Source organism: Arvicanthis niloticus, chromosome 1, assembly GCF_011762505.2.
Source record: "Arvicanthis niloticus isolate mArvNil1 chromosome 1, mArvNil1.pat.X, whole genome shotgun sequence".
Classification (NCBI taxonomy): Eukaryota; Metazoa; Chordata; class Mammalia; order Rodentia; family Muridae; genus Arvicanthis; species Arvicanthis niloticus.
The window spans coordinates 114,931,208-114,943,738 of NC_047658.1; the positions used below are offsets into that span (position 1 = coordinate 114,931,208).

Consider the following 12,531-nt stretch of genomic DNA (forward strand, 5'->3'; position numbering starts at 1 on the left):
CAGATTATGGAACTTTTTTTGGAGACAGAGGCTCACTATGTAGACCAGGCTGGCCTTGAACTCACAGAGATCCACCTGCTCTGCCTCCTGAATGCTAAGTAAGATTAAAGGTGTGAACCACCACTCTTGGCCCAGTTATGAAATTTTAATGTTGATTTGGCCAATATAACAAAGCTAGTAATGGCTGGGGGGGGGGGGGGGGAGTGCCTGTGTTAAACCCAGTCCGTGGGCTTTAGTGTTCAGAGTTTTGGGTGAGCATTGTCAGGATGCTGGCTCTCCATGCGACTATTCATTGTGTCTGCTGCTGCCCATGGGTGAGAACAGGCCTTGCCTACACATCTCTAGGGGCTTAGGGATAACACTCTTATGTTATCCTATTAGGTTATCATGGGCCATGGGTTTTTGAAAGAGAGAGCAGAGTTATTCATTTGGCTGGTTTCAAAGGGACTTCTTATGAGAGTCAGAGGTCATGAGCCAGAGCCAGGAGGGCACCTCACAGACTGCAGTGTAGGACACCCTGAGTGGAGAGGCCCTACAGTGTTCAGGCTGCTGATACAGCTGTCCATCACATACTATGAAGGTGCCACAGCCAAGGACTGACCCATAGAAGCCTTCACGCCCCAGAGTCTAAGCAGAGCACCATGTGTTCTGGTCACAGGGGAGGAGTGCTCTCCAGAACACAGAGCTTTGAGCTTTTAAACATGGACCTGGACTCTCATCCTAACCTTGATCTCCAGAGCATGTCTGGGATAGGTCATGGACTTCGGGGGGCCTTGTTTAGAATCTGGTGCTGGTTTCACACATTGTTCTCCTGGCCTTTGCACTCTTTGGTCAGGGATTGCTGAGAGGCAGGAGCTAGAAGAAGAGTGGATGACCAGGACCTCGAGGTTCCTCCAGCTCTGCTCTGGCTTACAGCTCATTGAATGGGTGGCAGATGACAGCTTGGCCAGGGGACACAACAGACCTCCCACCTCAGCTGTGCCCTTGACGCTGTCCTAGGAAGAAGGTCCTCCTGCCCAGGGCCTCCTGTGTCATTCTGTTGTTCTCAGTCCTTAGACTGGGCACGCAGCACGTGATCCCCTCCCTCTGAGCACGTGCTTCATCTCACATGGCTAAGCACTTGGCTCTGCTGTTTGGTGGGACAGAGCAGGAGAAGCTTGGAGAATTTGATCCTCAGAGAAGACATGCTTCTGGCATCTTTGCACTGTTCTCGATCCCCTGGGAAGAAGCTGGAGTTTCTTTAGACAAGAGATGGCATTCTTGGCCAGGAAAACTTATCCTGGTGGACCCTTGGGACATAACCCTTGGGATTCAGCATTCTAACAGGCTTGCCTTTCTGTCTGCATCTCATGAATCTTAGAAGTCAGAACAAGATCCAGAGAGATCTAGTTTGGATGTCTCAGACTGATGACAGCCAACAACAGCCTCTGCCCTACACCTCTGGCTGTCCCCTGTCCCCCCTCTACAGAGACGTAGGTGCTGAGAGTTAATCTCATGACAAAGCTGAGACCAGACACTTGGTGCAGACATACCTGTTTGCATATTCCACTTGATATAAGGGCACAGAGGTGAGTAGGCACCAAATACACTCCAGTGTGGCGCATCAGCCTAGAGAAGGACCCGTGTAGCATTACCAATACAGCCCAGAATTCCTCATTCCTCATCCTGTGAACCACCCAGGGCCTGCGGTGCTCTAGACAGGCGGCAGCATAGAGGCTGGGCTGGACTTGCTGCTAAGGAGTAGAGCAGTGGTTCTCAGTCTTCTAATGCTGAGATGCTATAATACAGTTGGCTCCTCATGTTGTGGTGAGCTGAGGTGCCAGAGAACGCCCTGGTAGAATGGGGCCTTCTGTGATGGTCTCCGGAGATGCGAAACTTGTTACTTAAGAGAGGGCCAGCTGGGTGGTGGTGGCAGTGGCCCAAGCCTTTAATCCCAGAACTCAGGAGGCAGAGGTAGTCAGATCTTTGTGAGTTCAAGGCTACCCTGGTCTATAGAGAGTTCCATGAGAGCCAAAGGTACACAGAGAACCCCTGTGTCAACAGAACAAAACGAAACAAACTAAACCAAATCAAAGACCCCAACCAACAAACCAAACAAACAACAACACACACAAAAAAGAGAGGGCCAGAAAGGCTCTGATAACCTCTTTGCAGACAGAGGAACCAGAGGACTGGAGAGCCACCTCCCCAGCAGCTCAGCCTCTGAGCAAGCCACGAGCCTAAGCAGGGGAGCTGGTCTCTGCCTCTAGGAGTGCTAATGTCCCCTGGATTCTTGACCCTGTTGCAGGGTGGCCTTTTCCTTGCTGCCTACCTTGGGTCTGTCCTCTCCCCATGAAGTGCAATGATGTCTCCATGAAGGGCATAGTCTGAGCCACAGGGTGTCCCCTCCTTCAGCCTTGACCCATGTGGCTTTCCTTTTCCATTCAGAAGCTGCTGGTGTCCAGAGATGCCCATCTCTGGGGTAGACATTCTTGTCCTTGTGTTTTTCTTCCTTAGTGTCACTGGTTTTGCTCTCGTGAGCCTTTCTCGTGTTGTAAGTCACAGGAATGCACGTGACATCTCAGAACCCTTTAGCTCCTGGGGCCATGAGAGCTCACTACCTTCCCACTGGCTGGACAGTGACTGTCTATAGACTGGGAGCCTGAGTAAAGATGGAACCAGAACAAGTGCTCTGTGCGGTGCCTCTTGAGAGGTGTGGCTGTATGGTTTTGAAGCTCCTCGAATAGAGCTGGGTGCTCTGTGTCTCTACCCCACCCCCACCCCTGGAAGTGAGTTGGACCCTTCATTCCTCCCTATGTGGAGTGCTTCCCCTTTCTCTCCCTTCCCCCTCCCCTCCCCTCTTCTCTCCTTCCCTCCCTCCCCTGCTCACTCCCTCCCTTCCCCTCTCCTTTCCTTCCCCTCCCCCTCCCTTCCCTTCCCCCTCCCTTCCCCTCCCATACTCACAGCATCAGCCCAGTCTCTATGTCCAGCAGCAGCATGGCCACCTATCCTCTGCTCTTGAGCACTGGCTGCTGGCCGGTGGGTTACTGATTATCACGCTCTGAACAGCATTTTGGGAACATGTGGTGGAAGGGCTGCTTTCTTCAGCCAGCTCTGTTCCTGCGTTCCCTGGGAGGGCCCTGCCCCTGGATACCCATCTTGAAGGAAGCCCTTTAGGGCAATCACTGCAGGGTAGGCTGGAATTGTCACCTCTTCTCTGGACAGATGGACTCCGACACTCCTCGTATCTCCTCGGGACAGGAAAGCTCTTCACTTGGCCCTGTTCCCTTACAGGACACTGACCTGCACTTCCAATCCCCCCTTTTCTTTTTTGGACCCTTCATTGGTGAAGACTCTGCTGGCTTGGAGAGAGCCCCTGGGACCTGACCCCAGGGCCTGGCACCCTTCCCCTCATCCTCACCAGCCTCCTTCCTCTGTTCCTGGTTCTTCTCTTTCTTCTCTGCCCTTACTCAGCCTTCTTCCCCTTTCTGTGACCCCTCACTTCCTCTCGTGTCTGTCCTTTGGCCTTCCACTGCTCCCTGGGTGCCCAGGCTGTGGCTCAGGGTCCCTGCCGCTCCTCCCACTCTGCTGTGGTTGACAACGCGTGGAGCTCAGCTGTACTGCCCCAGGGCCCATGACCCTCAGAGCCACAGTGGGTATTTGTTTACCACCACTGCAGGAACCTTCCGAGGCCCAAGAGATGCCAAGTGCATCCTGGGCCATGGGGCACCCGGGAAGAGCTTGTTCATGGAAATGTATCACTCTTAACCAGGGTTAGAGACTGTCCACTCTCTGAAAGATCAGGGTCAGACCAGGGCACACCCATAAACTGCTAACCTCTCAGTAGTGAGGAAGAGATGCCCAGGCTCAGAGAGATCTGTCTGAAGCCAGACAGTCAGTGAGTATATACAGGACTGAGGCAAGGACCCAGCACCCACCCTTATCCCCTGACCTCCTCCCCAGGCCCAGGCAGTCCCATCACTCCAAACCTGGCCAGAGCTTTGGACTTATGAAGTGGTATGGTACCCTAAGGGCATTTCAAATTTCAAATGACCCAAGGCTGTCTCCTTGAAGAGCTAGCTGACTCCCACCAACCAAAGGATTGATTCCAGGCTCTTGGCCTGGAATGTTGGCTCTGTGTTGACATGGTTTTTCTAACTGTGAGAACCCCTTCCATCTTTGAAATTGGGGGATAGCAATGCCAAGCCCAGGGCAGGATTGAAGGCCTTTGCTTACCAGTGACTTGCATTGTGCCTAGAAGTCAGTTTGCAGATCTTGGTGCATCTGTCTGAGGCCTTGGCTCATTAGGAAAATTGACAAAATGCTAGTTCTTCAGGGTGGAGGAGTTCTTTGATCCCTAGTAGTATCTTGGTGCCCCCAAGGCAGGGACAGATAGAGGAAGGTTCCTGTTCAGGTGGTGCTGGCCTCTGGGGCTTTGGGAGGTTTATGGCCTTAGGAAGGGGACCCTGGGGCAGACCCCTCTTTTGAGCTCAGAGCTTGAGGAGTGACATGTCATACCTGAGCTCTAAGCAGGGTGTCGTCCCAGAGCAGGGGATGCAGGGACCTTGGCCTTCCTCACCCATCTCCCTCCCAATGATTGGGTAGATGTGGGGTCGGTCAAGCCCGCATCTCCTGTATCCCCTGTACGGCTGGGATTGCCAAGGTGCCCGTCTCCCTTAGACATTGAGAGGCCTGGGCCCCTCCAAGAGGGGAACACAAGTTCTCTTCCCACTACCTGACTGCCCTGCCTCTTGGCTCTAGGGAGGGTTGGAGCCCTCTTGAGGGCATGAAGGACAAAGGTCCAACTGAGGACGGGGAGAGGGCACCTGGGCACGCGTGGTCCCCAGAAAGTGGCCCTAGGGGGAATTCCCGCCTGCAGATACCCCTCCCTGTGAAGGATGTTAAAAAAAAATACACACAAAACCTTGTTTTTGCCTTTTTTTTCTCCCTTCCCCTCTGCCCACCCCATGGCCCCCCCAGACTGCCTGCGCGTCGGCTGCGCACCCAGTAAGTGGCTTGCCTCTTCTTCTGCAGAGACCCAAGAGGTCTGGGAGGCTGGACATTGGGATTTAAGGAGAAAGGGTTGGAGTGGGGGGAGGCATAGTTTCATTATTGGCTTGTGAAGGGAGGGGAACAGGTATGGGTGTGGGATGGGGAATTGTGGAGGGCAGGATGGACAAAACACAGCAGAGCCAGGGAGAGGTAGTTGGTAAGGATGCTTATGGATTCTGGGAAAGAGAGGGTCAGAACACCTTGTTGCCCAAGTCAATACTAGCAGAAGAAGAAATCTGGAACTAGATATCACCTACTGCAAGCCACAAAATCTGGAGACTTAATGATACATTTCCACAAGTGGCCACAAGGGGGCAGGCGAAGTACATGGGAAAGACGATTTGGGTAGGAAGTGTAGGAGGGGCGTGCCCAGAGCCTCAAAGTCTAAGTTGTTGTAATGCCTGAATCTGCAGAGTTCTTGCCAAACTCAGAACTGTCAGTGAGGGCTGTAAGCAGGAATTAGAAGAGCCAATGTAGATAGGTCCAGGTCTCTCTGTCACTGAGCTAGATGCCCAGCCTCAAGTTTCTTCAAGGTGTGCCTTACAGTCAGATCACTTAAATGAGGATGTGGACATGGAAGGCACAGTAAAGTTTGTGTGCGCAGTGTCACTAGTTTTACGTACTTGTGTCATAGTGTGTGCACACACCTAAGGTTCTTTAAAGCTGGCACTCCAAATCCCAGGCAGACAGCGTTAGGAACCCAGGGGTGGCCCAGAGGTGCTGCAAAACCCAGCAACACCTGACAAAAGTATATGTTGACAATCATATGTCAATCAACGGTCAATAAATGGTCACAGATCCCAAGAAACAGAACATGTCTGTGGCCATGCAGGCTCTTTGAGCACTGCGTAGGGTAGCAGTTTCAGGGTGTAGAGTTAATCAGGAATAAATACAGGAAGGTCTCAGTGGGTCCAAGCTAGCTTGTGCATGTGGAAGTGAAGCTGTAGGGGCCCTTCCTTTGAGGTGTGTAGTGTTTTGAGTGTTAGGCTTGAAAATTCAGCTGCCAGTGTCACATTATAGGTCCTTAGGAGAGCAGAGGAAGGTGTGTCCGTTCATGGCCACCATTCTGTAACCAATAATATCCTCTGCAGTCACACAGAGTGCCAGGACTGGATGGGGTTTGTGACTCCAGGTGTGAGGCACGGGGCACACACTTTGGTGTGTGCTGGAAGTTGAGTGTGTCCGTGTGCAGGCGGGCTGCCTCCTGCCTGGGGCGATGTGTTGTGCTGTCCTCACTCCCCCCTTGGTGCTGCAGGTAAAGGCCCCGAGACGCTCTTTGCGGGGCACAAGCTCAATGACAATGAGTGGCACACGGTGAGAGTGGTCCGGCGTGGCAAGAGCCTGCAGCTGTCTGTGGACAACGTGACTGTGGAAGGTAGGTGGCCTAGACCCAAGATGCTGGCATATTTCTTGAGAGCTGTGTTTGATAACCCCTGCCTGGGTTGTTATTCCAGAGAAGTTATTATTATGGGTCTGGACCCCATGGGCCATTTCAGCTCCTTACAGGCAGCATCTTCTGGAAGCTTGTTGTTCTTCCACTGATTCCTGCAGCTTTCCCCAGAGTGGTGGGATGGTAATGCTGGCCCAGGACATCGAGTAAGATCCCTTCCTGTGGCCTTGTTTGAGGAGATGACTTTTCTGGGAAGATGAGGCCCTGTCCCAGAGGTGACCTCGTGTTTTGTGCACTATTCCCCTCCCTCATGTTGGTCTTCTGTCCTGAGCAGGACAGATGGCAGGAGCCCACACTCGGCTGGAGTTCCACAATATTGAGACGGGCATCATGACAGAGCGGCGGTTTATCTCTGTGGTGCCCTCCAACTTCATTGGGCACCTGAGTGGGCTGGTGTTCAATGGTCAACCCTACATGGACCAATGCAAAGATGGAGACATCACCTATTGTGAGCTTAATGCCCGCTTTGGCCTGCGTGCCATCGTGGCTGATCCTGTCACATTCAAGAGCCGCAGCAGCTACCTGGCGTTGGCCACGCTCCAAGCCTATGCCTCCATGCATCTCTTCTTCCAGTTCAAGACCACAGCCCCCGATGGACTTCTGCTGTTCAACTCGGGCAACGGCAATGACTTCATTGTCATCGAGCTGGTCAAGGGGTGAGGGGCCAGGCACTGTGGTGTTCCCCTGCTGACCCCGATAGACCACTTCCCTGGCCTTTGGGAAGGTTCAAGGCACCCAGACATCAGGCCAAGAGTCACATCCTTAGTCATCACCCAGGAGGGTCCCTCCACAGCCGAGATGGAGCAGCAGAACCCTGCTTCTAGGCTGCTGGCTCCTCGGCTGCTTCCATGCCAGGGTTCCCAGTAATATCCCTTCTCTGGACACTGTCATCTTTATGGCATATTTATGGCAGAAGTAAGCCTAGTCTTTCTCTTGCCCTGGAGAATTGCACCCTCAAGTAGCTCAGACCGTGCTTCTAGGGGACCCCTACTGTCAGATCCTCTTTTGGGGCCCAAGAGCAAGTACTTCTGTGACCTCCCAGGGACAAGACTTCATACTATAACCTTCTAATGCCATTTTTTTTTTGGTTCCTTCCCGTGAGATCTGTTTGTCTACCCCTCCTTCCCAGGCCCCTAGTTTTTCTGCCAGCAGTAGCTGATTCTCTCTTGGCATCTCAGCAGTGCCCTTCTGATCTGGTGTTTCCTCCCTACTGTGGGGCAGGTACATCCACTACGTCTTTGACCTGGGAAATGGCCCGTCCTTGATGAAGGGAAACTCAGACAAACCAGTCAATGACAACCAGTGGCACAATGTGGTGGTATCCAGGGACCCAGGCAACGTGCACACACTGAAGATTGACTCCCGCACAGTCACACAGCATTCCAACGGTGCCCGAAATCTGGATCTCAAAGGTGGGGCTGGAACCTCTGGAGAAGGCCAGCCTTATCCCGGCTCCCCTTTTTCAGCAAGATCAAATCCCCTCATAAGGGGTCAAGGCTACTCTCCCCCACCCCTCTTTCCTGTTCTCCACAGTGTCTGGCTGACATCTCCCACCTGTGTCTCACTGGGTTCTTCTGTGAAGCTACCTCAGATGGGACACTGGCCAGGCTATTTTTCACCAAGGTCCCACATTCTCCCATGACTCTACAGAAGTCACTGAAATTGCCATTGCCAGTCCCCCAGATTAGGAGACTGAAAGGAGGAGAAGGAGGGGGAGGAGGGGGAAGAGGAAGAGGAGGAGGAAGAGGAAGAAGAAAAGGAGGAGGAGAAGAAAGAAAAGGAGGAGGAAGAAGAGGAGAGGAAAAGAATAACAGGAGGGGTGGAGGGGAGGAGATGGTGGACTGGGCATCAGAACAGGAGACGTAGGCTGCAGCTGTTTCAGAGCCATCTGGGTTCCATGAGACCTCCTCGCACACACATGCCTGTAGTATCCCTTAGCTCCACGGGGTCCACTTGTATCCATGTAACCCAAACCGTCAAAACCTGGGGAAGATCTTCAGAGACCAGTGAATTCACCTCCTGAGTCCTCAGACCCAGTAGCTTGGTTGGCAGTGCTGCAAATTCTCCCTGTTCCCAGGAGAGGGCGATGTGTTACAGAGAATCAGAAGTGGCAGCAGACCCAGGGACCAGGCTTCAGTTATGATGTCCAGGGCTGCCTCCGCTAGACATGCAGAAGAACTAGAGGCCATGTGGGAGATTATCTCTGAGGAAGACCTCCTCCAAGAGCCCCAGTTGTCAGGAGGCTATCAGAGGAGAGAAGGCTGCTGAGTGAAGAAAGGCCTGCAATTCTGGAAAGCAGTCTTTGGGAAGGAGGCAGCGGGGGTGGAAGGGATGCAGTACTACAAATCCATGAAAGGCCCTGATTACAGGCAGGAACTGGAATCAAACGTGTAGGAGAGAACATGGAGCGGGTCCCTCCAGCTGCCCCCCGCCCCCACTACCCCAGGCATCTGGCTTCTGAGGGAGGGGAGCAGACAGATGGTGAAGGGAAGGAAAGAGGAAGAGGTGCTGTTGGTGGGGAATCAGGTTCGCTGTGTCTGTTAGGGATACCATGAGCCTTTCGGGTGTCTGGGAGGACCCAATGGTAGGATGTCAGCATCCTGAGATGGGGCAGGGACAAGGATGGCAGGGTGCATCCTGGGATGGGGCAGAGGCAAGGATGGCAGGGTGTTGACACCACTGCCTTTGCAGGGGAGTTGTACATCGGTGGCCTGAGCAAGAATATGTTCAGCAACCTGCCCAAGCTGGTGGCCTCTCGGGATGGCTTTCAGGGCTGCCTGGCTTCCGTGGACCTCAACGGACGCCTCCCAGACCTCATCGCTGACGCCCTGCACCGCATCGGGCAGGTGGAGAGAGGCTGTGATGGTGAGTGTGGGGCAGTTAGGTGCGGCCCTGAGGCTGTCCCAAGAACTCTGGGACAAGGGGTACAGGCCAGGGATGGACCACATACTCTCCCTGTTGCCTCCCTTCCTGACTCCTCGTCAGAAGCCTAGCGGTCTTTGAGTGCTCCCTGTTGCAATCCCTTCCCATCACCCTGGTTAGTATCAGGCTCTTCTAGTCTGGTGGATCAAGGGCAGAGCCTCTGGCTAGCTGGGGAGCTTCTGCAGACCCTGGGCACATGGCTAAGCCTGGGGCATTTCTCCTTCCTGCTCTTTCCAGGCCCCAGCACCACCTGCACCGAAGAGTCTTGTGCCAACCAGGGCGTCTGCCTGCAGCAGTGGGATGGCTTTACCTGTGATTGTACTATGACTTCCTATGGAGGCCCTGTCTGCAATGACCGTGAGTGCCAGCAGGGCCGGGCTCTGGGTGCTCCCATCCTATCAGCCACAGGAACTAACCATAGAGGCTAGTGGTTGCTGCCCCTCAGTGCTTCCCCGAGTCTCTTGGCAGGTGGCCTTTCCAGGTTCTGAGCTGGCTGGACATCTGATTTCCCTAGACACAGGCCCTGTTGTTCCCCTTTTTCTCTCCCCAAGAATCCCAGATGCAGGTTGTTCCCTAGAGCCACAAGGTCAGTCCCTGGCTTCCTCACCTGCCAACTTGCATATTGTTAAGGCCCCTCCCCAGAGATAATGGCCTTGGCAGCATTTTCTAGTCCCTAGAGGTTGGTGGCCATCAGCTGGTTACAGCTTGGCAGAGGGAGGACAGCTGGGTCAGCCATGGGGATATGGTGGGGATGTGGAGGCTTTGGCCTTTCTCTCTGATGGTTGGGGATGGGGTGGGTGACATGCAGAAAAGACACTTGGACACACATAAGCCTTCTCTGCTTTTCAAACACAAAGTGAAAGTGAGACAATAGGTCTGTAGATGCCTGAAGGCAGTTACAGCGGGTCTAGGTACCATTGCCTCCTTGCCACTACTCTGGCTGTGTATCATCAGATGGGAGTCCTGCGTCCTACCAGGGGATGGGACTCCTGGACGGCTGTTGAATTTCCTTTGATAAAATGTGCACACCCCCCGCCACACACACACTTTCCTGGTTCTCAGGTGAGGCCAGCCCTCCCAGCTCTGTCCCCAAGGAGGCTCATCTGACCTGCTGTTCTATGTGCCCCCTAAACCTTCCAGCCAGTTTAGAAGCACCTCAGCCTGCTGTGTGTTCTACTTGGCTCCAGTTGGCACAAACCTGTTCTCTGTAACCCTTCCCACTGATGGTTGGGTGCCACCAGCAAAACCTTCCCATATGACCCTTCACCAAACCTCAGTGATGGAGCTGTGGCAGAACCTGGGGGGCCCTTGGCTGTCGTGGTTACTCCTGCTGCACATGGGTTTCTGGGAATGGTGGTGGTGCCCATGCTGGGCTTTTCTTGCTCAGGATAATATAGGGAATCTGGCCCAAGTCTGGCTGTCCATGCATGGCCATGCTCCCACGGAGAACACAGGCTTTAGGAAAGGGTCTAGAGCTGGAGGCAGGGCGTGTGTCTAGGGAATCAGTCTACTTTTGGGCAAGGGTGGGAAGAGAACATTCTCTAGGTTCTTGGCTGGGAGAAAGAAGAGACACCAGAGCTGGGGGTGGGAGTCTGGGAAGTATCATCATTCTACACACTGGTCTGTCTATCTAGTGGCATAGCCTGAGCAAAGCTATGGAACTAAAGAAAAGGTGGGTGAAACCTGGAGCCCCTTCAGGGCTCAATGCTGTTCTAAAGCTGTCTGGAGCTGCTCTGGGGTCTACCCTACTGTAAGGGCAGGGTGAGAGGCTGGATGGGGTGTCTGCCATGCTCCCCTTTCTCCTGGGGCCTTTCCTCTGTCTGGGTTTTCATGTCAGCTCCTTCTTGGAGCCCTGCACACTGTCAACCGGAAACCAGTAAGGAGGTTGAGCGTCTGTGAAGAGGGGTGGGGAGGATGGGACAAGGGAGCAGGGCAGAGTCAGCCCAGTGAGGGTGTTCAGTACTGTGTGGATGGAGAAAGACTAGGGAGAAGAGATCTGATCTTCAGGACAGCTTTCTCCTGCCTTTTGCCTCTGTTTCCCCATCTGTATCATGGGAGCTTTGAGGGGTCAGGAGTGGGGGAGCGCTCAAGAGTCAACTCTGGCCGACTTGGAGAAAAAAGATCACTCAAGAGACAAGTACGGAGAATGAAAAGGGGTCATTCAATGAGAGAAAGGAGGGGTGAGTGGAGGAGAACTCCCTGGGCTCCTGCTGTCTGAGGCAGCTCTGGCCGGTCACCATGCCTGTTACCTCTCACCATGCCTGCATCTTCATCTCTCATCTCTGTAACCTCTATTGATCTCTTGCATACTCCCATCTCTCTTCTCTCTTACCAGCTGTCTGTGGCTCTCCCTGACCCCACCCCCCAGCTCTCTCCAATTCCCACTCACCAATATTGATTGGCCTCTAGGCGGCTTCCCTTCCTCTCCTGTCACCACCACCACCAGCTCCTCCTTCTCTCCCTCTGGGGCCATACATTTTCTGCCTGCTTGGAGCTGCGTCCTTCTGTACTCCAGAGCCAGGGCCCCAAGGATGGGAGAGAGTGGGCAGATGGACAGGATCTCATGGAACCCCACCCCATTGTGTCTTCTCCCTTGTGAGGCTTTGCATCACTCGAAGCCTCCTGGGCATCTCCAAGGACTGCTCCCACGTTTGAAGCCCACGATGTGTGTGGAGGCCCATCAGCTCAGGGGTCCTGAGGGAGCTTGCTTTTTCCTTCCTTCCTTCCTTTGTCTCAGAGACAGAGTCTCACTATGTATCCCAGGCTAGACTAGCTTGAGATAGTTTTTCTGTACTGGTGTATCAAGTGCTGGAATTCTAGACATTAGCCCCACACCTGGCTTGTCCTGGTTCTCGACTGCACCCGAGAGCTCACAATGACAATTATGCACTAGAATGGATTCTGGAACCAATAAGTAGGATCCAGCCTCCCCTCTGCTCCTCTTCTCTCAGCACCTTCCGCTTTCACTCACCTGCCCAACCTGTGCTCAGGCCAGGGCCTCTGTGCACCTTTTCTCCTCTGCTTCCTGCATGGCTTGCTCTCCCCTGTCCAAGCAGATTGATGTGAATGTGAAGTTTGCATCCAAATGGTGGGGGGAAGGGAATTTATCTGCAAGTATCTCTGGGGCC

General features: G+C 53.6%; 1 protein-coding gene across 22 annotated transcripts in view; it reads left to right on the plus strand.

Annotated features, from left to right (window-relative positions):
* The window catches only part of Nrxn2 (neurexin 2), a 110,251-nt gene that overhangs the window by 62,557 nt on the left and 35,163 nt on the right, over positions 1-12,531 (plus strand). For 10 of the 22 annotated variants that reach the window (XM_076916135.1, XM_076916165.1, XM_076916121.1 and 7 more), the window contains 6 exons: positions 4,960-4,986; positions 6,278-6,406; positions 6,756-7,137; positions 7,703-7,893; positions 9,173-9,346; positions 9,641-9,760. In XM_076916135.1, coding sequence (XP_076772250.1) covers positions 4,960-4,986; positions 6,278-6,406; positions 6,756-7,137; positions 7,703-7,893; positions 9,173-9,346; positions 9,641-9,760 — 1,023 coding nt within the window. The remainder of the gene's footprint in view (positions 1-4,959; positions 4,987-6,277; positions 6,407-6,755; positions 7,138-7,702; positions 7,894-9,172; positions 9,347-9,640; positions 9,761-12,531) is intronic. The other 12 variants (XM_076916167.1, XM_034501463.2, XM_076916186.1 and 9 more) reach the window with 2 other exon arrangements.